The sequence below is a fragment of the Epinephelus moara genome, chromosome 2, assembly GCF_006386435.1.
Source record: "Epinephelus moara isolate mb chromosome 2, YSFRI_EMoa_1.0, whole genome shotgun sequence".
Classification (NCBI taxonomy): domain Eukaryota; kingdom Metazoa; phylum Chordata; class Actinopteri; order Perciformes; family Serranidae; genus Epinephelus; species Epinephelus moara.
In genome coordinates this window covers 20,172,995-20,199,378 of record NC_065507.1, presented here as the reverse complement: position 1 = coordinate 20,199,378, position 26,384 = coordinate 20,172,995, and the positions used below count along the sequence as shown (strand labels likewise).

General features: G+C 39.9%; 1 protein-coding gene across 1 annotated transcript in view; it reads right to left on the bottom strand.

Annotated features, from left to right (window-relative positions):
* Window positions 1-4,267: 4,267 nt before the first annotated feature.
* drd2a (dopamine receptor D2a) overlaps window positions 4,268-26,384 on the bottom strand; it is a 61,126-nt gene continuing 39,009 nt past the window's right edge. Inside the window, exons 3-8 of the mRNA XM_050074288.1 lie at window positions 22,307-22,416; window positions 11,699-11,835; window positions 9,379-9,587; window positions 8,191-8,277; window positions 7,502-7,889; window positions 4,268-6,926 (exon numbers count right to left, since the gene is read on the bottom strand). Coding sequence (XP_049930245.1) covers window positions 6,730-6,926; window positions 7,502-7,889; window positions 8,191-8,277; window positions 9,379-9,587; window positions 11,699-11,835; window positions 22,307-22,416 — 1,128 coding nt within the window. The 3' untranslated portion in view covers window positions 4,268-6,729. The remainder of the gene's footprint in view (window positions 6,927-7,501; window positions 7,890-8,190; window positions 8,278-9,378; window positions 9,588-11,698; window positions 11,836-22,306; window positions 22,417-26,384) is intronic.

Genomic DNA, 26,384 nt, shown 5'->3' with positions numbered 1-26,384 from the left:
TGCCTGTCACTGAGCTGCACATAGCCAAAGACCATGCAGTGTTGACGAGGGAAAACCCCACTGGAGACTAAAGGGGAAAGAGAAGGGGGAGACAGAGATAAGGAAGTCTCTCCTCAGGGACTTTGTAATTCATGCTGCAGTGTCTCCAGTCATGCACAACTGACTGCCAAGGTTACCCTATTTTTTTGTGATTGACATCACCTTTGCTACTCCTTACAGAATTAATGATGTAGTGTATAACATTATAAATCACTGATGTGTACCACTGCTTGGACACGTGTCATTTTAGATGTGGTATTAAAAGAAAGGTAAGAGATTGACGAGGCCATGAAAGTTTGGGTGGATGTGTTGGTCTCAAGAGTGTGTGTCTGTGTGCTTCAGTATATCATTGCTGCTTGAATTGGAACCCCAGGGTGGCTGCAGAGGAAGTGACACTAGGGGCAGGTCGGCTGGCCTTCAAGAGATTTCTGCGGATGTAATCAGAAATGTAATCAGAAATATGGAGCTGCCCCGCAGCAACAATCATAAAAGAGGGATCAAAACCACAGCAGTTTATAGACTGACAAAAAAGAACAAGTACAAAAAGATCCCTTTAAAACTTAAGCTCTTGTGCATTGTGAGGGATAATCACTTGACATGTTTCCGTACGTGTGAGCATATGTCTTTGTCTCCTTGCCTGTGTTTGTCAGTGTGAATAACACAGTTTTATTCTTACATTCACTGCGTCAGTTCTGACTTATATATAAAGTCAGATGTGATTCTGGCGTTAAATCTCAAGTGGATTTCTTACTGATACTAAATTCAGATACATGCTGATGACAGTTGTGTCTTAATACTTTACATCCCCAGCAAAGACTCCACACATTCCAAAGATATAAATAGCAAGAACCTCTGAAAGCATCAAAAAAAGAAGTCATTTAGGGCTACTGTAGCTTTATGCATGTAATGCATGATCGATATAGACTAACTGACAAGCCAAGATATTCATAAATAATAGTACTTACAAATTGTTAAGGAGTACAGCTGCTAATTAAAATGATTCAGTAGCAATTATGAAGACGGGAGCCGTGCCAAGACGCAGTATGTGCCAGACATGATTGGTGCTGGTCCAGTGTGTTGGTGTGGGAATTTCCCCCCAGGGATTTTATTATGGGAATACCACATGTCACACAGGTCTATGGGAGATCCATTTATAGCAGAGAGAATACATATGGATCTGTGCCACTAAAGTAGACACATAAACCATGCTGTAAGATGATTGCACGTGAATGAACAGCACAATAGGACTTGCTTTCTACACATCAACATTTCAGATAAATTAGTTTTAAACCTCCTGGTGGAAGCACCTCCAGTGAAATATGAAGCACAAAATTGCATTTCATTGGCCGTGTTAATAGAAATCATTGTTTTTTCTTGGTCATCAAAAACCCTGTGTCCTGGCTCTTCCGTAACAACCTCACTCTGATGATGTTTACCAGGGGGCAAATAGAATCCAAATGTCCAGGGAGGTGGTGAAAGTCTATTAAGCTGTGTCACCAAGTACACCACATCTGTCAGCCGCCGCCTGAAGGGACAGTGAAACCAACAAAATACGCTGTTTCTGTTGTTGTTTCAAGAAGAAAAGAGGAAATTAAAAGGGATCTGTTTTCGATGCTTGTCACAGGGGACGATTGTGACATGCTACAAATGAAAGTTGAGCTGTTTTGATCGCTCCAATGACGCGGTGAAGCATCAACCATCACCAACCAAACGTCAAATGTTTTTGCTCCTAGCTGTCGTACTGTGTTATTTAGCTTAGTCACCTGATGTTGATCTAGCTTTCTATGCATTGTGGTGCACACAGAGATGCAATGGGGCGTTAAAATGTGCCATTAAGATAAGGCTCAGACTGATGAAAGGCATAAATATGTTGTTGGTCAAACAGCCTACAAACTTTAGATGACAATCAGTGGAGGTGCATTGTTGCAAGTAACGTTAGCAGACATGCACAAGCCTGTGATGACATTTTACACACTTCAGCGGTGACTTGAATAATGTAGCCAGTCAAGGGGCCGATCACACCTACAAGTGGTGCTAGAAACGCGGATGCTTCAAAGACGCTTGAAATGCCTGAAGCGCCCTTTCAGTGAGCGCTCCTTACTAGGAGTGCCTGTAGAGTGGGGGTGCGTGCGCAACCATGCGATCAAAACATTGAAAATGGACCCAAGATGGAGCTATGGTGCTACTGGTGCCTGACGTTTCTAGCGCTCCTTATAGGTGTGATCGCCCCCTTAATGATGGGCAAAGCAGTTCTTTAGATGTTACTGAACCACTAGAATCAGTTCATTAAAAAGATTTGTTCAAAAGTTTCATTCACCAAATCATTCAGTGCTTGGCGGGAGGAGCCCTGACTGTGTACTGCGTAGTCCGACTCACTGAATAAATACACGGCTGAGCTGCTGCTGCGTCTGCCCTGCCCTGCACAGGATTGTCGGTTACTCTTTGTAAAAACACACATAACAATTTTTTTGTTCTCCCTTTGGTCAGGGCCAGGCTACCTGTTTCCCCCTGTTTTCAGTTTTAATCCTAAGCTAAGCTAACGTTTACTAGATCCAGCTTTTGATTTGTCTTCTCAACTAACTCTTCACAAAAAAGTACAGCAGTTTTCAAAAATGTTCCTTTATTTTTCACATGTAAGAAATGTTCTATGGGGTATTTAAATTCAATAAATCAATGTTTTAATAGTTAATATTCACTTTTAAAGTGCTGCTTTTTTTCCACACTGTAGCAGTACAATTTTGAGGTATTTTCTTGAGTGTTTTTCTGTTCTGCTACTTTGTGTTCTGCTTCACGTTTCAGAGGCATATATTGTACTTTTTACTCCATTACATTTATTTGGTAACCTAAGTTACTCTGTGGATTCAGATTAATAATAATAATAAAAAAAAATACTATAGCAATTGAAATTAGCTGCACTTGTACCAGCTTCAGCATAATGTACACATTAATGCATCAATAATTATAATACATTAGAATAATTTACAGTACATTTTTTTGGTACTTTAAGTATTTTCATGCTAACACTTTTGTACCTTTATTTAAAGGTGGAGTGCAGGACATTAGTCTGTCCCCTCTGGCAGTGACAGTCATCACACAAACACTGTCAATGCCTGTTTATGATGTGTGCCTGCAGCTGAGCTCGCCACCTCTCCCCCGCCCTGTGAAGCACTGCAAATATTTTGACTCCAATCCTGCCTCTGAATGCAAAGTTTCTTTCTCAGCTGAAGCATCCACTCCAGAAACTTTTCTGAAATGCTTCTGCCATCATAGCTTCTGCTTTACTCCTAGCTATTACTCAATTGCGATGGCCTCTCTGCCCTTCCTTGCCCCTTTAGCTCTGGCTGGTTGACATAAAATGCATCACTTGGGTGCCGCAGACACCACTGCAAATAGAGAGCTTTCGCTAGCGGCAAAAGACTTTATCAGCATTCTGTGAACTTGTTTGACAAGGGCTTGAAAGTAAGCTTTAAGTAAAACTCTAAATACATGACTTTTCCTTGTAACACTGCCTTGTGTACACTGTTACTATTTTTTGAAGCAGTAGATGTGAGTACTTCTTCCACCGCTGCACTGTAGTCTTTTACTGCTGTTGGACTGGAGTAAAACTATTCTGACATCCATTCATCAACGTAAAACAAGTTATATTCTGTCGGCTCAAACACAACTTCACAACAAAAAGAGGTGAGCTCTGCATTCCCTGAGAGTCCTCAGCAGCAGCAGCGGCAGCAGCAGCAGCAGCAGTACTCACCACAAGTGATGAATTGCCTTGAAAAGTGAGAACTTTTTATTTTGTTACTTATGTCACTGGGGTTGGACTCAGTGTTTGCTAACAGCATCATGGGAAATTCAATTCTATTTTGCTGTTGTTGCTGCTGCAGCTGGCTCTTGCCCTGTATGTTAGCTTACTGTAATAGTAATATGTTTCCTGAAAAGGATGCAATGCAAGACTGTGTTTGACCTTTATTTGGTCATCACAAAGACTGATGTTACACTTGGGTGAATAACAGTGATGTAATCTGACAGTTTATTACGACTCCTTCAGTGTATGTCTACATGACACCACATAGACTGTCAAGTGTTATTTTCAAATGTTTATTTCCATTTGTCAACTTGGATTTTTTTTCTCCATCACAACAAAATAACCTTTTTCCCACAAATATTCTGCTTCCAAATAACCTGTAACACTGTAGAATTTGCCCTTTAAAACAAGTTTAACTTTATTACATTTAGAAATGTTCTGAGCCTCAAATTGCGTCTTCGTCAGACACAGTGGTATCAAACTGACCCAGAGTGTGTCACATTCTGAATGCAAAACTAGTTAATTCGGTGTAATGTAACACAACACACATCTGTATATTTTACACACTTACAGACTGTGCACAGTGAAGATGTATATTTTATTCCTACTATCTTAAGTGCTTAACATTGTAGCTTAATGCACATTTTCATTTCTGTTTTACTGAATTTACTTATCACAGTTCTCTATTCTTTGCATCAGAGCCACTGTTATGAATCACAATTTCCCCTTGGGGATCAATTATGTATTTCTGATTCTGGTTGAAGAAATCAGGCTGTTCTCATGCAGTGTTTGTACATATACCTACGATAAGTAATGAACCACAACTCTTGTTATAATGAATCAATGATTTGTGTATAAGCCACGTTCTTGTGAAGGCTGGGTTCACACAACCGATGTGCTGACAGAGGGAAGAAGGAAGTGGTCCGTGTGAGGAGGCAAGTTGGGGTGGTGATGGATCAAAACACAGGACGTTCCCTCAGGACATCGGCGTTCAAAACTGTGGGAAACCAAGTGAACTTTGTTGTTTTAAGTTGTTTCTTTTCCTAAACCTAACCTTATAACTGTGCGTTAAGTAAGACATAATTTCTTAGATCTTTATCATACAAACCATTGTATTGCGTAAACAGTCTCAGTCACTTACACGTGGCCACAGCCCCCAAACCAACTCATTTATCAAAAAGCAACCATTACAATACATCATCAAGAAATCAGGTCAAAGAAATACAAAAATAAATGACAAAGAAAACCAGTAAAAGAGCAATCAAAGGACAAAATTCATACACAAATATCAGTTCAGTGAAGAGCAGTCTGGACAGTATGAGCAATCAAGGTGGAGCTTACCACTTGATTGTCTTTTGTTACTATTTAAGTGTGCGTCACACGCCCCATGGGAGGGACTGAGACTATTTATTCAATGACACACACCTGAGTCAGTTCGATACCTCTGTTTGCGATGTTTTACTTTTTGTTGATATAATAAAGTTAAAGTCAGGAATCACTAAACAATATTTAGACCAGGCACCTGTACAAGAAGAAATGTGCATGTGTTTCACACACTGACTCCCACAGATATTCCATCATAAAAAATAAAAAAACCAAAACACTTTCTGCAGACTTTATTTTTTTGTCTATTCGAATATAGCGCCTGACAATTACAGATTGTTGTGATTACACTAAGCTACAGTACTCTCTGGCTGATACTCATCAAAACATTAACATATCTTTTTTGTTGATAACAATGTCTTTATTGTTGAACTGAAATGAAACGCAGGAGTTGCTGCCCAGAACAACACACAGAGATGTATTGCTGTATCTATTATTTCAGTTTCGCCAAGTTCGCCTCATTCTTACTCAGCAAAAGGCCCCGGGGAGCTGCTTCTGGGGTTGCACACATCCACATGATTATACCTGGAAGCCGCAAAGTCCACATACAGGTCATTAGTTTGCCACGGAACAACTCCACTGCAGCAGAGTTACTTCCAGTAAACACCATTACTCAAACTGCAAACCAGTCCTGGGAATAAGAGGCCGCTGAGTAATGTCAAGTCATTTATGGGTGTATCTGTGTACACACGGCAAACACTGATATTCATGTGGCACTTTACAGTGTCTCATAACTTCATTTATTGGACAACTTTTTTTTGTTAAACATACATTTCATGAGAAGTCAAGTAGAGGAGCAGTGTAGCATGCATCACATTTCCATTGCAGGCATAAAATCACAGTTAAAGTTTTAAGAAAAACTATGTACAGCAAATAATGATAGTAATAATGATAATAATAATAATAATAATAATAATAATAGGATTTTTCAATTTATAAAATTGCAAATATGTGGATATTGGCATAGCCACATTATACAGCAAGTAAATTGTCTCTTGTCTGTATCACACATTCCAATCAGTGATAGGTTTTAAGATTAAGAGCTCACGTATCAGTTTTAACACTGCAATGAACACTGACTCGATATCTATAAGATTTGCAGAAATTTTCTGTCATCAAAACGTAAAGTACACACACAATAAATAGCAGTTTGCAACCTGTATGTGTGTGGTATACACAGATGGCTCCTTACATGACAAGTACAATGATTTAAGAGAACAATGTTACATTTTTCTTTTCTCCATGAAACAGGTCATTGTTACAGACATTTCTTGTTTTACATTCAGTGATCTGGAGAACGGGACTCCACGAACAATTCACATATAGAGCCAACATGCCTTCCGATAAGACACTGCCAGTTTCATAGTCACTCAGCTCCATAACTTTAAAAAGCAGATCGCAGTTTCCCCCTGTGGTGCGTTTTCCTTAACAGGATGAGGTATTTGCCAGAAGAGATGCTTTTATGTATCGCTCTTCCCTCAGTCTGATCAGATGAGTGATGCTGCAGTTTAGCAGTGCAGGATCTTAATGAACGCCTTTCTGAACTCGACATTAAAAGTGGTGTATATGATGGGATTTACAGCACTATTCACGTAGCCCAGCCACGTGAACGCATTATACATCTCAGCGGGAACCTTGCATTTTGTGCAGTGGGTGTTCAAGATGTGCGTAATGAAAAACGGCAGCCAGCATATGATGAATACACCTGAGGAGATACAAGAAAGGAGCATTAGAAAAACAGAGTCAGGAAAGTGAAGACGAAGAAGCAGGATCTCGTATCTGACACCCAAATACAGGTGAAAATGGAGTTGGACTCTAAAATACAGGTTTCAGAACGATTTCATTCCGTTGCATCACTGCCAGTCTTGTTTTAGGTCTTACCAGAAAGAAAAAAAAGAATGAAATGGAAATAAAGAGACATGCAGAGGCAGCCAAGAACCTAAAACAGCTTAGGGCTTGTGCAAAAGCAAAATAGCTTTCTAAATTGTACATTACAGGATTAGTTTGTGGTAAATTAGAGGAGAAACAAATATTTAGTCCTGATGAGTTTAAGCAGAATCCCCGCTGGTTTGATGTTGTAATCACTGCATGCTATTTTGCATGAGCAAAGCTGATAATAAAAAAAGTTATTTGGTTTTGGAAATGCTTCATTTCACACAGCGTCAGTTCCACTTCAGTGTGCATATTCATATAAAACAGCATTTCGTTTATCTTTAATGTCACTGACTGTAAATGATTAATACCGAATGTGAAATCTATAAACACATTTAACCAGCTTACCAAGGACGATAGCTAACATCTGAGTGGCCTTCTTCTCTTTTTGCTGGGAGATCTTCCTCTTGCTCAGGGTTTTCACAGAGCTCTGAGTCTTGCCGTTAGGTAAGGCCTGTGTCTGGAAGGCTTTAGCCACAACAGGTGCTGGATCCCCCAGGGCCTCCTTGGTAGGATCTCCGTTCTTTTCTGCTTTCTGGCCCTCCTCGGGGGGCGTGGGAGGTGTGGAGGTGGGGCTGGCGTCGGCCTTGTTGAGCATCAGTTGCTGGTTGCTTGTGGCCGGAGTGTCTCCAAGAGCATGCTGCGGCTGCTGCTTCTGTCTCTGGCTGCTGCCGCTGTTGTTCAGCTCATCCAGCTCCAGATCTTCCCCCTCATTGACTACATCTTTGATGAATATCTGAGCAAGGTCAGCATGAGCACAAAAATACAGATTCAGATGGTCATTTTTTATTCAGGTTATTTTACAATGGGTGACATTTAAAATAACAGGTAATAAACAGATGAAAAATGATCACGCTTTCAGTCTTTAATTTAGCTTTGCTGTGCTCACAGAAGCAGAAAGGTGCCTTTTCAAGTTATACTTTGTCTTGGAAATTGAGGGAAAACTTCCAGTGGACACCTTGCTAATCAAAACAAATATGCTGCCAACAATTAGTTAAAAAAACTGAAACAAAAAACATAAAACAAAGGGCACATACCACTTTCTTCTTGTTGACAGGAAAACTCCCATTAGTTTTAACAATCATGGTGCACAACCTCACATCCTCTGGATGAGTGCACTTATCCTGGAATGAAAACAGCTGTGTCAGGCCAGGAGAGGCTACAATGTCAAAGCACAGCTGACAAAAGGGCTGTCTAAGCACAGGTCCCACAGCCTAACGGGTCAAATGAGGAAACATCGAGCTCGGGTCCAGAAAGGCTGTTTAGCAAGAATCTGATCTGCAGCTTCAACTGCTGCTGCAAGTCCATTGACCTGACAGTGTGATAAATCATCCGAAGTTATTTCACCAAGATGATGCAATCTCATCCAACAACCAACAGTGTGAGTGAAACTTTATTCAAATTATGTTCTTTTATAAAAGATTATGCACATAATCTGTCAATATGCTGCCACATAACGGCTTCACACATCATTAAATTATATGGTGATGTGCATTTAAAATTCCCTGTAAATGTCAATGTCTGCTATAAACATTCTCCCTGACCCCACTCTACAATATAACACACACACACCTGCTCAAACATGCAGAAACCACATGGTGAAGCCATGCATGAACATGAGCAATGTACTTCACTGGATCAGGAGCATTACTTGGCTTCCTGTGTAGAGCCCATTGAGTTGCACAAGGTCAGTAAAATCAATAACCAGTAAAGCAAAAGGTCATTTGAGGGCCATCGTAATTAAAGTTGCGTGACGGCTTTCAACACAGAACACATGCCAGTAAATGTAACATTGAGATTAAAATTGGTCTCCTGAATGGAACCTCTTATAGAGTATTTAATTTACATCCAGATGGGGGAGAAAACACTTTAAATGCCTGAGGTGTAACTGAGCCTTGTCCTTTCAATCTCTTGCCTTGAATGCTGTCCACTGTTTTTCCAAAGAAAATCAATTCTCCTCTTGTCTGGTTTTTCCGCTTTAAGGCATGTGGTTATGTAATACAATGCGTTTATGAAAAAAAACCAAAAAAAACATTGAGTATAATTAGGTTAAGAAAATTATTGATTGCAGTTTTGTAAAAAGAAACAATCGAAATCAAAGAGCACTGGTGGAAAAAGGCATCATACAGAAATGTTCATAAAGTACAGAAAGCACAGACAGATAAATATCTCTGGTGTTATCTTAGCTTCATACTTAGTAAACAGCAGCCGTACTGTATGCTCACCCTCAGTGAAGTGGCCAGATCGGGGTCGGCAGGCTGGCAGACACGCTGCTTCGGTTTGGTGTTTACACGTTTTCGGCGTTTCCTCAGGACCACATAAATTTGCACATAAACCAGCAGAGTGATGATGAAGGGAACATAGAAGGACACGATGGAAGAGTACACCACGAAGGCCGGGTTGGCGATCACACAGAGAGACTCATCGCGAGTAGCTGTGGAGACAAGAACAGGGTGAATAAAGGCCTCCGTCTGCACATTTTGTTCCAACTATAACTGTTTTTTCTTTAGTAGTTTTGTTGTGTGTTTGTCTGTGTGGGTCTTGGAAAGCTTTCAACAATAAAATGGGTGTTTTTCTTTAGCTTGAACTTGCATCTAAGGGCCAAGGGCTGCTCTCTGATTTCAGTTCATCCTAAAATGTAACCGCTCCTATGTATATTCCCCTGGCCGTGAGGTCCTCCACACTATTTTCTTTCCTCTCCCTCCTCCTATTCGCTTAGACCACTGCAATCTTTTTAAATCAACCTCACAAAAAGACAGCCTTATAGACGACCCAGGAGGCTGTCACAGGACTTCTATCTGGTGCCAAATGTACACATCATATCACCGCTATTTAAAACTGCCTGCAGTAATTGCTTGTTAATATCAGACTTTACTGATTTGCTTTAAAAGCCAGCCAAATTTGCCCTGAGCTACATCACTTGGCTTTTTTAACTCCCTTCACAGCGACACACGCTCCCACACTGAGGTGACAGTGTTTGGACAGAGCCGTCCACTTCTGGACTCAAAAGGGACTCAGTAAACTTCAGACCCTAAGGCAGCTCCAGATTAGGCAGCAATTGTTGCCACACAGGCTTAGATAACAACTGGGTTGTCATGGATACTGTAGATGTCACAGTAATTGTGTAGTTCATGTTAACAACGTGCTATCTTCACACTTCAGGGTGGCTGTGGCTCAGGAGGCAGAGCTGGTTGTCCATTGATGAGGCAGCGCGATATTTAATATAAAATTCAGTCTACTTGTCAGGAGGAGTACGTCTCAGTTGTATAACTTCCGCAGCTCTGGAGGGAATTTTCTTGAGTCTGAAAAAATGTTAACAGAAGACCTACAATTCAAACTGGAGGTGTGGAGTTTAAAAAAAAATTATGTATTATGGGAAATGTAGTATCTTTGGAGCTTTACTGACACTAGAGACTTAAAGTCAGGATATCTCAGCCTCGTAACCATTATTACTTAAATCTGTCTCTGGTAAGCCCCCAGTTTTAAGGAAGTTACATACTAAATATCCCTTCAATCCCCTGCCTACATGTTGCAGTGTCCCTAAACACATCACTGAACTCCAATTCAGGCACACACACAAGGGCGTGGGTTGTATTTCAATATTTAAGGTCCTCAACCTGAAAATTTTAAGCATTAAACACTTGATTTTGTGCATTCTGGTGAAGTTAATGCACCAATTTGTGCCTTTTCTGTAATGTATGGTGTAAATATCTTTAATTTCGTTGAAATAAATCTCCTCTGCTACTTTCATGTTGTTATTGGGGAAGACTAATGCAAATGTTTTAATCATTGAGAGGGATGTATTCCCGAAGTCTGCACCTTTGCAAACACCTAGCTCCACAAGGTTTCAATCCACTGCTGAAAAACTAAAGGACTATTTTAAATATGAGTTGCTATAGCTTAAAAACAAATCTTGATTGTTTTCTGTTTAGTGGTCCCTGTTGGTGGTCTCCGCTTTCATGTTTCCTGCAGCTCCGCACCGGCAAGATCTGCAGCCAGTGCTCACTTGAAAGCGGTCGTGGGGCTCACACATCCAAACGTCTGAGTACCGGCAGAATCAACGTTATATCAAGGCACTCAAAAGGATGAGTGGAGCTTCAAAGAGACAGGAATTGAGCCACAGGAGCTGGTCAGCAACAAGTCTGAAAAGCCTTTAATCGGGACGCGCTTTAAGTGTAATCCTCAGTTAAAGCCTGTGTTCTGTGAAATAGCAACCTAAGGGGGGCTATGGCTTGCTAAATAGATGTCAGTGAAGTAATTGTTTACTGTTATGGGTAGCTATCTTCATTATTAAAACATAATGTTGTAAAATATGCAGTGCTTTAGGGCATGGACACTGATACTGACAGACACTGACACTCTGCTTAATGCATGTATGGGCAAAAGACACACCAGCCATTTTCACAATGTATATATTTCCACAATACATGCTGTGCTGTGGAGTGGACGTACGTATAAATATTAAACTATGGCACCGCCAGTGCCTCACTAACGTAGTCACACACCATAACAAACATTTAACATATGTGTCATACTCATCCTTACCTGTGTTATTTAGGCCAAACAATAGGGGGCATGATATGGCGAAGGACAGTACCCACACCACCGAGATCATTACCGTGACCCGTCTCCTGGAACTGTAGCGAGTATTGTACAGCATTGGCATTGCAACTGCTGTGTAACTGTAAGGGGTGCAGAGAAAATGGCCACTTTAATTTGAATGCGTTAAAAACCAACACACTTGTACAGTTTGAATTTATTCATGTTTGATTCAATAACCCATAGTTAATTCTTCCCCTTTCTGTTTCTGGTTTTCCCTCTTCGTCAGTGGATTGCAGCTCAAAAGAAGACATAGAAGACGAAGCGTACAAGTGGTAACACCAAGAGATCTTGCCTGTCATCTTTGATCAGACCCCTTTTGATGTTGGACTGGTGCTTTGGAAACAGACATGTGCTGTGAGCTACAGTTTACATGAGGAGGAGGAACTGGAACGTTGGCTGTGTTTTTCCTCCCAGGAAAGATGTTATCATTTAACCTTGATTCATTGGCTGACCTTATTAGTGAGCTTGCTGCAATCACCAGGAAATGCACAGCTTCTTACGGTCTCTCATGGCATTGATTTTTGTGCAGTTTGGTTTAAAAGACTTTGGACATAAAACCAAGTGAGCTTTTAAGATGCTGTTTTGTATGGATATCTTTATGGAAACACACAAGGAAAGGCAGAATAAATCTGAGGTAATTGTATTATGCCATGTATGTTTTCAGGGACTGTGCAACACACTACACCAAGGTCTCGGGTATAAGAAGCCTTGGATATGGAAAAACCTCTCCAATTGGCCCAAGAGTGAAAATGCACAGTGCTGGTGCAAGGCCAGAGGAAATGGGTATGTCCAGAACATGACTGGCTGATACATTATTTTTTTGTCCACCTGCTCTTGTATCCCAATTTTGGGGCTGGACTTATACATGGCAGCACAGAGCTTAGGTTTAGAAAATAAAAGACATAGAAAAAACAGTTTGACATAAAATTGAGGCTGCACTTCCTCTAGCAAAGAGGACAACGTAACACAAACTGACTTCAGTTGGTAGGGATGCACACACACAGCCCACTCTAAGATCACATAGTTGAGCTTTGTCATGTCCACAGTTGGTGGCAGTAATTTGCAAAGACATGCAGCAATGTGCCAACAAAGGCAGTGCAGGCAAACACTGCAAGACAGTAAATGAGGATGTGAACAAAAAAATCTGAATCAGCTTTAATGGTATTGGTTTACCAAATCTGATCCCATTTTAAGTTGCTCTAATACCCCATTTCCACCAAATTTTGGTTTGGCTCTGGTTCTTCAACTACTTCTGTTCAGGGTTCTTGGAACCTGGGGAGGCTGTGGCTCAGAGGGTTGTCCACTAATGGGAAGATTGGAGGTTCAATCCCTCCAGCCCACATGTCAAGGTATCTTTGGGCAAGATACTGAACCCCAAATTGCTCCCGATTGCTGTTCCATCAGTGTGTGAGTGCGAGTGAATGGTTATCGAGGAACAGGTGGCACCTTGTATGGTAGCCTCTGCCACCAGTGTGTAAATGTGTGTGTGAATGTGTGAATGTGATATGTACTGTTAAAGCGCTTTGAGTGGTCGAAAGACTAGAAAAACTCACAAACCAGTCCGGGTTTGCACCAGTTTTGAGCAGAACTATTGTAATCAAGGATGCATCGTCAGGGGAAGGCATTGCACAATGCGCAACTGAAGTACACAGTAGTAGCATGTCATAATGAGTACCTGTGAACTGTCACTAGTCACGTATTTGTTTGTATCCAAAAAAAAAAAAAAACAAGTACGGAACAACTGTTGATAATAAGAAGATGTAGAAGACTAATATGTGCAAAACTCCATGCTCTCTTTCCAACCTGTAGAATAAGACATCCCCACTTTTGTTGGCATGGTTTCCTGTTTCTTTGTATTTATTTGTTTGGTTCCAGCTTGAAACCAACTTTTCTGATTCTGAATCTATTTATTTTTGGTTTAAATGCTCTGAATGGTTCAAAATAACTGTGCAAACCAGAACAGAACTCCTTCCATGTTGGTGGAAAAGGGGTATCAGTATTTACACACAGCTCCAAGAACAATTACAGGAACACAGGCAGATGGTATCATCCATTTTGTGAATGATTTATGAGGAGGGAAATGCATCCAACTTCAAGTACGTACACAATGCACAAATCTTGCAGGAAAATGTCACAGGACACATCTATATGCACGTCAAGATATTTCAATATGATGAAAAAAAAAAAAAGAATCTGTGCTGCTTTAGATTAACAGCTGATCACTATCAAAGCTTTTCCTCTAAGAAGTCTGCAGCCATAAATAGCAGCAGGAATGATATAAGCATTACAGCTGCAGTTCTTAATTAAAGGAACGTGCAATTTCGCATGCCACATCAAGTGTTGGAACCTTAAAGGAAAAATCTTTAATCCAGATTCATTCAAGAATTGCCAGTTAATTACATAAATATAGCTATAATTCGTATGATCATAAAAATAACATGCTGGGTGTCTTATCTAATCTTGTGACATGCTACCAAGCTTTAGCAAAATACAGATGTCTATGCATTTTTGCAAATGTGAAGGACATCCTGCACAGATTCACAAGTTACACAGGTTAAATCACTGGAGATGTAGGAGACATTTCACAGAACATCTCTTAAAGGAAAACTCCGAACTCATTTTCCCAGGATTACCATAATCATATTTTATGTCACAGTAATGGGATTAACATGGAGAGCAGAGATTTTATGTAAACAGTTTAAGCAGATTTTAGTTTTTCTTGCAGTATTTGAAGTACTGTAGTTTTATTCATTTAATTTATATTTATTCAATTGAATTTTTTTTAATTTATCCCGTCACACATGTGAGTAGACAAGGGTATTAAAAAATTTGAACATGGTGCAGGGAAGATTAGAAGCCAAAATATGCTCATAATGATACCTTCCCTTTTAAAAAAGACAAGAACAAAGACTGCATAATTGATCAAAGTTTCATGACTATGCAATAAACCAAAATTATTTACAAATTACAAAGAAGTTAAGATGCACATTTAAATATGACTAACTGCACTAAGAAAATTATAACATACTAGTCCATAACTATTGGTAGCTTTGTCACCTTCTACCTATGCCAATCCTCAATGCCTATGTGCAGTTTCACACAGATTGACCACATCAGTGAGTAGAAAAACGTGGGACAGACAGAATGACACACTGACAGTTTCCATGATTATGTACAGCCTGGGGCGCCGAAAAGGGGGGGGAAAGGAGAAGGATTCTAGGGGCCCATGATTAAGAGGCTATGTAACGTACAGAGCCTTCTACAGAGCCAGGTCCAGGATCCTCTTCAAGTTTGTCAGGGAGGAATATGGAAGTGGAGGAAGAGATTGTTCTTTTTTCACAAATATGGGAATGATAGTCAAAAATACCATCAAAATGCATAGTTTTATGTAAAATAGCATCAAAATGCATAGTTTTATGTAAAATAGCATCAAAAATTTTTGCCGACCTCCCGGCCAGCTGTGTATGGGGCCCAGTAAAAATTCTTTCATGGGGCCCAAAATCCCTGGTGGCGCCCCTGTGTACAGCAAACCATACCATGACTTAGTCATACCAAAAATTAGAAAAAAAAAAACACCAACAACATTTGGCCACAGGGGGAGCCACAGCGATCGGTCGCATTTTAGCCATTTTTAAGCATTTTTCTGTTGTTATAGCGCCACTCAGTTGCCAATTAGAGTTAAATTTCTCCAGNAGGGAACTTTAGATATAGGTCTCTAGATTATGTTCACCGAGTTTCATGCAGATCGGTCAAACTTCCTAGGAAGAGATCGATTTGAAGTGTTTTTCAAAAAAATTCAAAATGGCGAAAAATCTATATAACCGGAAGTTATGGGTTCTTGAGGCAAATTTGTTCCTCATGAGGAGAGGCATCTCTGTGCAAAGTTTCATGTCTCTACGACATACGGGGGCATGAGATATGCCTCTTCAAAGCTTGCAATTTCAATCGGTTGCTATAGCGCCCCCCTTTGGCCAATTGATGAAATATTGCTTCATTTGCATCCTCCCATGACCCTCTACCACTGTGCCAAATTTCACATGGATTGACCAAGTCAGTGAGGAGAAAAACGTGGAACAGACACACAGACAGACACACAGACAGAGTTTTCGTCACAGTAAGATACAAATTACAGAAGAATATTTGATCTTTCTACATGTCACTAATGTTGAAGGCAAACTGCTCTGTAAAATATTTTAGTGCATTTAACTGAGAGCATTTTGGTGGGAAAGTGTCTTATGGCTCCAATTAAAAAACAGTCTTCCTTTGGCAACTTAATTTGAGTTCTATTCAATAACATTTGGCATGTGTACATTCATATCACCTCCTACACAAAAGGAGTTTTGTTTCAAACCTATTAGTCTTCTGCTTTTTAGCTGATCTGATTGGCCAACTCCCAGCTGCTCTTAATGTTTCCATACTTGCAACAGCAGAGTAATAATAGTAGTAATTTTCTAGCCTGTGGTCACAAAATTCCAAGAGTAAGTTGTCGACATATTCACATTGGTTAATAAGAACAAAGAACAAAGTGTATTTTATCTTAAGTTACTTGGGAAAAGAAACAACCCTTTGATGTATGAAATACAACGTTGCCTGGAGCGGCTGCATCGATAAAAGGAAACAAATTTTTCTGTGACTTTTCTCTGAACTTTCACAAATCAGCATCACGTGGGTGGACATCAGAGAGTGACTCTTGATGGTGTCACACTCATCCTTCTAGAGATTAGTAGTCACAAGTACACAGCATGCATGCAGATATCAAATAATATATATGGTAATATTGATGTTATTCTCCTCTGCTTGTTCATTTCAAATACACGTAAACACTAATCTACCATGAGATTATTCAGAGTAGCTTTTAATAAGCTTCTCCCCACATGTGAGAGGCCTTTGCATTCTAATTCATTCACTACAGTAAGAGTTGAAGGTGTGTTTGTGTGTGACCGTGGCCTGTATTTATTTTGCACATGGATTTGAGATGTAAAATGCAGTCAAACAGAAAATCAAGTAAAATTACAAACTTGACAGAATTCTACAGAACAATAATGGGGGAAACATTATGTCCTTGGTATTCTTCAGATGCTATGAGGAGCAAACTGCGCTATCACACATTTAATACACATTGTGGTTGTCAACATAACATGATTACCTCTCACAGTATTTTTATATTAAATGTTCAAAATTTGTGTTGTTCAGACTAACAGCTCTCTGGTGTGACTTTACTTCCTCCAGCAGCTTGTGATCTACTTTGATAGAGGCATCGTCATTCATGAACGTGTCATCATGCCAGTTACACAAATAACTGAATTTATTTTGGGACGAGGCATTAATTAATCCGGGGGGAGGAAATCTTGTGACAAAACAGGTGCTGTCATGAGCTACACTTTAATCATTTGTGTATTTATATATCTCTGCTAGGATCACCTTTTTTATATTAACGACAGATTAAAACACGTAGATGCAAGGGGTTGCTCGTAGTAACAAACTTAGTGACAAATTCAGCTTTACAGAGCTTTTACAGCTTTTTTGATTTACTCTCATTGTAATTTTAAGCAGATGCGAGCAGTTTTTTCAGTGAAAAGCTCTAAATATCCACCGTACACCACCTGCTCAGCACCAAACAGCAAACAGACACAGTTAGCAACCTGATAGTGAACATACTGGTGCATTTAGCAGCTAAAGAGCACCGTATTTCCCTGAAGAGCTGGTAGAGAACAAGAACAGAGCTAAAAGGAGACTTCATTTTGGTGGTCTGACGTAGTAATAAATTCATTTAATGTTGCTCCATATCAGTGGGTGAATAAGCTACTGTTTGGTCACTCATTCAACATATCAACTTAAAAAAGGCAAAGCTGTTAGTGTTGTCTCTTCTGCTTGTTTCTCTACCAAAATGAGCAAAAATAGGAAGGAATGGCACAAAAATATTTTTCCATAAGGGGTGAATGGAGCTGCTGTGCACTCATGGCCTTTATAAAAATTTAAAGATCAAAAAACACACACATCCAACAGTGAAAAATTCAGGGTGCTGGATCAAAAAAGTATATACGTGGAAAATAAAGAGATGATCTGCACACCAATTGAAGCTCCCATAGAAAAATTTATTCAATCATAGTGTGACGTTTCGAGCCAGCAGACTCTTCCTCCGACTTAAGTCTGAGACTTAAGTCTGAGACTTAAGTCTGAGACTTAAGTCTGAGACTTAAGTCTGATTACATGTTTATAAGCATGTAATCAGTATTTTACTGCCCGCATTAGTTAAAGTTTTTAAGTCTGTTGCACCATTCCCAGCAACAGTGATGAATGCATGTGTGGTCAGACATGCAGTGTCAGAAGTGTGCACTGCTGCACTTAAAACCACACCCAACAGTGATGTCACAGTATCCTAACCACCCCCCGGAGTACCATTCTACATCACTGCAGCATGTTAAACCACTGGAGATCAGCAAAACATGATTTTTAACCTGCTGTTTATTTACTCTTTAAATATATTTCTGTCATTTCTATCAGCTTTTACCAAATGAATGCTTACTCTACAGATGTGGCACTTTTCCTATTGTCAGATTTATTTCTGTTTTTTTTTAAAATTACGGTCAGATAAGCCAAAATCCTAATTTTTAAAGATAAAAACAGGAATTCCACAGGGCTTGGTGTTAGGACAGATACTCTTTAGTTTATACATTAATGACCTGCCTGAAGCATGTCAGGGGGCTGGTTTCCAGATGTATGCAGATGACGCTGTCATATATGCTCATGGAAAAACAGCTGCCGCAGTTTCAGAACAACTCTCAAAACATCTGGAAGCTATAGCCCGTTGGCTTGGAAATGCGTGTTTGTCGCTCAGTGTAAAAAAAAATGGTATCCATTTGCTTTTCTTCTGGAAGATGGCCCACATCAACTGAACTAGACATTAAGATCAATGGACAGCCAATCAGTCAAATTTCTGAGGTAAAATATTTAGGTCTAATGCTGGACACTCACCTGAAATTTGACAAACATGTTAAAAAAATGTGCAGAACGGTTAAAATTAATCTGTAGACATTTAGACTAATCTGAGACTGTCTGACATTTGATGCAGCCGAAACATATGTGCATTCAATGATCTTTTCACACCTCAGCTACTGTGTCACTTCCTGGTCTCAGGCCAGGCCATCTGTGATGAAACCTCTGGAGAGGCTATACAATCGTGCAATAAAAATTTCAGGCAAAAGGCCAATAAGATCGCACCACTGTCATGTCCTGATAGACCTGAACATGCTCAGCTTTGACAACTATATTGCATTTGCAAATGCCAATCTTATACGCAGGTGTTTACATGGCCAGGCCCCTCAGGTTCTCAGTGACATGGTGCGACCGTTGCAGGCCGTGGGACTGGTCACTAGGAATACCACTGCAGGGAACTGTAAAGTGCCGTACCGGAAGACTTCCTTTGGCCAGACATCCTTTGTCATAAAGGGAGCTAATATATGGAATGGACTGCCTATCCAACTTAAAACAGAACAAAACTGTCGACATTTTAAAATTAAACTGAAGGATTTTTTAAAAGGTAATCAGTTATGTAGTCATGTGTAGGTGGGTGGGATGGGAGGTAGGGTAGGTATACAATATGCATGATGTGTATCTGTATGTAAATATGTGTATTTGTTGTTGTTGTGTATGTGTATGTTGTTTTGTATGTTTTCTTTTTTTAAAGGCCCTTCTAGAGACAGGCATTGGAAATTAGCAGTAGCTATAAATGCTGTGATACATTGCATTGGTTAATTGCTGTGCAATTCTCTATGTATATGTATCTGTCCCTATCATATAAACATGAAAATGAAAATGAAAAGTTAGATTAAAATTAGATGCCATTTTGATTTTTTTTATTTTTTTTTTACGTCTCTTTACACAATTTATCTTGTCATTATCATATGTTGATTATTATATGCTATTATTATTGCGTATGTTGTTTGTGAGACTTTTCTTTTTCATAGCTACTTATTGTATTTCATTTAGTTGATGTCTGCCCAAGCTGTTAGGAAATACAGGCAGGGGGACAACATTTTCAAAAGAGGGTCCCTAATTCACACCCAAGGATGGATACCTATACATTTTTATACTTCCTGCGAATATATATATATATGTTCAGACCTTATTTTCTTATGATGAAAATCAGAGGTAGTCACATTTGTCCTGGGCTGAAAAAATGCCCTCTAATGAATGATTAGAGAGAAGTAGAATTAAACATTGACTGAAGAAATTACTGCAAGAGATTAAATCACAAGATTAAATCAGGACTGGGCAAATAGTTTTTAACTTCATTTATTCATCCAATCTCTAAGATTGTTTAGGGACCCCAGTGTGCAGAAATATTTAAATACACCATTTAAAAAAAAAAAAGGCCTCACCAAAATTTAGCATAACTTTGGAGTGTTATTTTGCCCCCTTTCCGACAAGATAGCACAACATGGTTGGTACCAGTGGATGCTTTAGGTCCTCTAGTTTAATATGATACCTGTGCCTTCACTGTAGCTTCAGCGCAGCCCCAAACTAAAGGTTTTATTTGGTAAAAATGAGTCTTCTCTGACTTCTCACTTTCAGCTCTGCCTGTCATACCTGCTGCTTCTTCATTTTTGTCAGACATTTGTCCATCACCTCTCTGCTACTTGACGTAGCTCATCAGGCTGCAGTTTGCCTCACTTGTGAGTTCTGCACATCGCACGCCTGACCATATGTCAGACGGACTGAACCATTTCACAACACCTGGGGGGCATCAGATGTGTTTTAATGATGAAATTACATTTATGTATCATGTAAATACATATAAACTGTATTGTCAGGGATTTAAGTCAGTAAGTAAATTGTTGTACTTGATCCAATTTAAGGCTCAACCACAAACCTTTTCATGCCTTGGGCTGGGGTCATCCGTACCCTCTGACCCCCCCTGATGACAGGCCTGGTCTGCTCACTGGTATTTAATATCTTAGTTTTACATGTCTTTCCATGAGGATGGTGTTTGACATTTTAATGTTACTTACGATGATGTTCTTGTGGGAGACCTAAACTGAATACAATCTCCCCTCTCCTATATCTTTAACTTGCTTTTGTTGATAAGTATCAGTGGTACTTTATGCTGCCTTTCCCCTTCTTTTCCTCATTTCAGGTTTTCACTGTTACAAAATGTGTTAATTGGTCTTTTTAAGTATGTTTTTGTACTGTATGCATGCTTAATTACTGAATGTGATTTTCCCACCTCTGTGATTGGTTGTTGAAGCTTGTACCTAAATATACCACTTTCTACCCAACAATGGTTTATGACTGAAACATAATTGCTTCTTTGTTTAAGTTTATGCTAACAGTGTGCAGGAGTCCACAACTTTGCCATTCCATTTCAGCAGTGATGGGAATAACGGCGTTATAAATAACGGCGTTACTAACGGCACTACTTTTTTCAGTAACGACTAATCAAAAACGTTACTGTCTCCCCTGTTATAACGCCGTTATGGTTACTCACAATAAAATGTGCCGTTACTCGGCTTTACTTCAGTTCACTGAAGCGGCTTTCACTCAAACCAGCTCCTTCTCAGCGGAGCTTTAAAGTGTTTCTTCTTTGGTGAGGGCAGGTGAGGGGGAAGCATAAGTGATGATGATTGGCTTAGGGAGAGGAAAATTTCATCATAAACCAATCAGAGGCAGAGTAGGGCGGGTATTCACAAGCAGGTTTGTCACTTTAGGCTTGTGTTTTTGTAAAGTCGCTTACAAATATTGGTAGTCACAGGTTGCGTTTTTTTGGACTTGTTTCCAAAGTGGAGTTGCTTATTTGGGCTTGCTCTCTAAACGTCGCCTTTCTCTCTATATATCCGTCTAATAACTTATTCAAACGCATGATAGTATCTCGGACTGCAGGATGTTTCCACAGCCGCACTCCCTCTCCCTCACACACACGCACGCACAACAATGGAGTGTAGTGTAGATAAGTGTACAATGTTTAATAATAATGATTTATTCTATTAAGTGTCAATTTCATTCATTTAACATATTCAATGTTGAGTTTCATTACAGTTCCATTAAGGGGGCTGTCCAAGCAATTTGACATATTTGAGCATTTAATAAAAAATAGTAACGCTATAGTTACTTTTCCAGGTAATTAATTACTTTTACAGTGCAGTAACCCAGTTACTAACTCAGTTACTTTTTGTGGAAAGTAACTAGTAACTATAACTAATTACTTTTTTAAAGTAACGTTCCCAACACTGCATTTCAGTCTCCTAAGAACCTGTGTTACAGGTGTTCATTAGATTATGCGCACATTTTCTAGAAATTGCTGCAATCTCAGATATTCACATTTATAACCCTGGAACATCTGGCAGCCAGTAATTTGGATGAGAATTCATTTCCATGGAAATAAACGTGAAATACAGCTGTTGTGTATGGTGTGAAATCCATGTCTGTAAAAGGCATTAAGTCTGTGTATAGACACGTGGGCTCTGATGGTCATGCACTTAAAGATTTCCATTACAAATCCTTGCAGGAAGCATAACATGAGGCCCTTAACAATCTGCGCAGCGGCTAACTCACCGATCAATGCTGATGGCACAGAGATTGAGGATGCTGGCCGTACACATCATCACATCCAGAGTGACAAAGATGTCACAGTGGATCTTGCTGAAGCGCCACTCTCCCACTACCTAGAAGAGAAAAACATCAACAAACAGCAGTTTACAGCAGAACAAAGCCACTGCACTTGTCCGTGAAAGGCAAAACCTCGACAGAAATGATGCGTTTTACCTCTGCAACAAAAAGCAGTCCTTGTTTGTCGTACTGTTGAGAGAGTAAATAGAGAGCAGACTGCACCGCAGAAGGAAAAGAATGAATGAGATTATTATGAATGAGCATGAAAGAAAATCTGAATGCCCTGAGCTGTGAGTGGGGCCTGATAGATAACAGATTGAACGGGCGTGAACTATCTCATTGGAAGTGATAAACTGCAGGTGAAAAGCAGCTGGCACCCACATTTTACAGCACACACACAATTGCAGTGGTCTGTTTTACTCACGTTATCGAAACAATGTTACACCTGACATGGTGGAAAATTGGCAGATTATCTGATGATTGTCTAGTGTCTTCCTGATGTCTTACCTGTTTATAAAACACTATAGATTATAGCAAAACTATAGGCACCCTTAGTGTTAGCGAGATAATTAACCTTTAACACAACCTGCTGTGCAGCCGCAGGTGGCTCTCAATCAACAAGATGATCGAAATCTATCTGCATTCATAGCTCAGCTGCTCCCTGCTACGTGGTCAAACCCTAAGATGAAACTAACATCATCAGTGGTGCTCTGACAGGTCTGAGCAGTCCGATGCCACCCACCTCGCCTGACTCTACATCCTGCCTGCTTCCTCCCACGGCTCTGAAAAGGGTAAGAGAGAGGAGCGTGTCAACTCCTACGTCTCTGCAGCAGATTAATCTTTGTCCCTAGGCCATATCTTCATAAAATTAAAAGGTAGCTTAAAGAGCCGTATGTTATTGGTGTCGACAACACTAGCAGTGATCGCAGACTGATCTGACAGCCTAATGAGCGCCCTTTTCCCTGTCGCAACCCCTCCTCTCTTCTTTTTTTGCATTTCTCCAACCTTTTGCTCCTGACATTTGTCTTCTCAGTATCTCTACATTATCATCTGTTTTTCTCCTTTGCAACATCACTCAATTTCTTGTTCTTGATCTTTATATGACAATCTACAGGTTGCTCCGTTCACCAGCTCCACCAACAACATCCTCATCAGTGCTGCAGCCCATAACAAATTTAAAAGCCTCACAAGAGCTGACAACCTTTACAGACCATCATGGCTGCAACACATCTATTCCTATCAGTGTGGGGAAACATATTCAGTGGCTATTAAACTGCTTGTCTCAGGCAATGAAATCAAAACAAATATATCCTAAAAGAGGATAATTATTATAAAATGTTGACCGTCAAGGTATATGCATTTTCTCAATTTTGTCTTGCCCCCCACACACATATACTTCCACAACTTAATTTACACTGTGCATATCTGCACAGCACATCATAATTCAGAATGTATCAGCATTATGATTTAATTTGCGAAGGAAAGGTGTTGGGGAAATTGAAAACGCAGTAATGGACTGGGGAACAGAGAGAGTGGTTAGAAAATGCAATTTGAGACGTCACTTAAAATCAGGGTGAAATGAAACTGACGCACTCTGCTCTTTCATCTAAAACCTGGCTGTCTTTATGGCATTCACGCAGTGGCCCTGAGAACTCAACACATTCAAACAGGCACAACTTCACATGCGCAGCCCTCGCAAAACATCACGACTTGACGACACAACAAAAAAGTGCTGCAAGAAGCTCTCAACACAACATGTCGTCAAAGTGACAGTTTCATGTGTTGTCAAGCAGTATAATGTTTTTTAAATCCTGCCACCATTCATCCACAAACCTCAGATTACCAATATAGGTATGCACTAATCTTGATTTCATGTGCTCATTTTGAATAAAATGAACTTCAAACTACAATTAAAATTTTTTATTTCTCTTGGGAATGTTAAAGTTTCACTATTGCTGCTTTGATTGTTGGCCGACTGTCTTTGTTGTTCTTGCATGCAGGTTTTGTGGTTGTTTGAGTGTAATTGTTTCTTCTCAGAATTTTATCTCAATGAGATCTTAAAAATACTTAAAAATTACTGACATTTCTTCATGTTATCTGAGCTAGTCTTGAAAAGCCAGCTCTGAAGTGTAGTTGTACGCCTCCACCAACCAGTCAAGCTGCAGTTTACAACCTTGTCTGTCCAGACTCATATTTAGAAATGACTGCTGCTTCAAATATGGATGTCGCTCCAAAGAAGCTGCAAATTCTAAAACATGGGTGCCTCACAAACATCTTCAACCTGGCAACACAGAGGATCTACACAATCACTTCCAAGGTGGACACCTAAGACTAGTGTCACCAATTCAATATCTAACCAAATGTTTCTCCTTGCTTTCAACATTAGGTTATGTCCTTTATTTCATTCATTCATGTTATTTCCTATTTTACTTTGAAACTCACATCTCCTCTCATTTCAGATCACTTCACTTCCTGCCCCTGTGTGTTTTCCCTCCCTTTTGATGACTCCACCTGTGCCTGATTGCCTGTCCAGCCCTGATTAGCCTCACCTGTGTCTCGTTATCCTTCCCTTCACCGGAGTATTTAGTGTGTGGGTGTTTCTCAAAGTCAAGGATCCCAAGGAAGGATCCTGCAGAGGCAAGGCATGAGACCTTCCTATCATCCATTGAACACACGTTGGAGCAGGCTAACGAGTGTCCCCAGGTGTACATCATTAACCCTCAGCAGACTGAGGAGGTTTCAGGGTGCTGTGATGATTCTGGCACTCTCTAATGTTGTTGTACAGTTTTAACAAATGTAAGCAGTATTTTCAGAGTCTTGACTTTTAGGGAGAATATATTTCTGGATCATATTTAAGAGTAAGTGGAGTAATGAAGTAAAGACAACAGCTGAAAAAAGTTCTTAATTATCATTAACAGTATGAACACAGACTCACACACAGAATCAATCTGTCATTTCAAAGTGATCCATATTTTATGTGTGTGTGATCACACACTCTGCTACAGTAATACGAATAATGGATCTGATCTGATCTGATGAGCCACGCTGCTCTGAAACAGCTGACCACGCCGACTGTACATTATACTGCTGTGTAATCCTCTGAAATAAATTCACCTCAAAACAAATGAGTGATGCTTTGAACTGCAAGATATTCCAGTGTGTTTTCTGTGGCCGTTCCCAACACCATTCCCCTGAAAAACACACCAATTGAAGCTGACAAAATGAAAGCAATTATCATGTCATTATCATGTGAACAGTGGGGGGAGGACGGGAGGTGGACACTTTGCGCTCCATCTCTGCTTTAAATTAAACTTTTATGTTTTATTTAAATCATGTTATTATTATTATAATTATGAGGTTACTGTCAATATTTTTTTCACGCTTGTATGATAAAAACCCCTGGAGATCCAATCCTCAATTTGAGTATCCTTCCTTGACTTTGAGAAACACCCTGTGTCTTGTTTTCTCTCAGTGCCAGTTCGTCTTAGCTTCTTGTGTGTCTAGCGTTCTAGCCCTTTGTTTCCCTGTGTCCTTTTCTTGGTTTTTTGGATTTAGTCTGTTGACTGACTGCCTCTGCCTCATCCCTGTTGGATTTGTTTGCCTCCACTGATAGTCCTTCTGTGTACCGAACCTACCTTTTCACCAGTAAAGACTGTGTTATTTTACCCAAACTGTCTCCAGAGTCGTGCGTTTGAGTCCACTCTCCCCTAGTTGTCACAATGATTTCACACTGAAGTTGACCTTTGACCTTTAGATATAAAATATCATCACTAAACCATTTTATTCTGTTAGAGATTTGTGTAAAATTTTGCCATAACTAACATAAGAGTTAGTGAGTTATGGCCAAAAACGTGTTTGTGAGGTCACAGTGACCTTTGACAAGCAAAATCTTATCACTGAGTCCAAGTAGACTTTCCCTCAGGGGGGGTCTTGAAATATCGCGTTCACAAGAATGGGATGGACGGACAACCCGTAAACATAATGCCTGCAGCTATGGCTATCGCTGGCGCAGAGACATATAAAG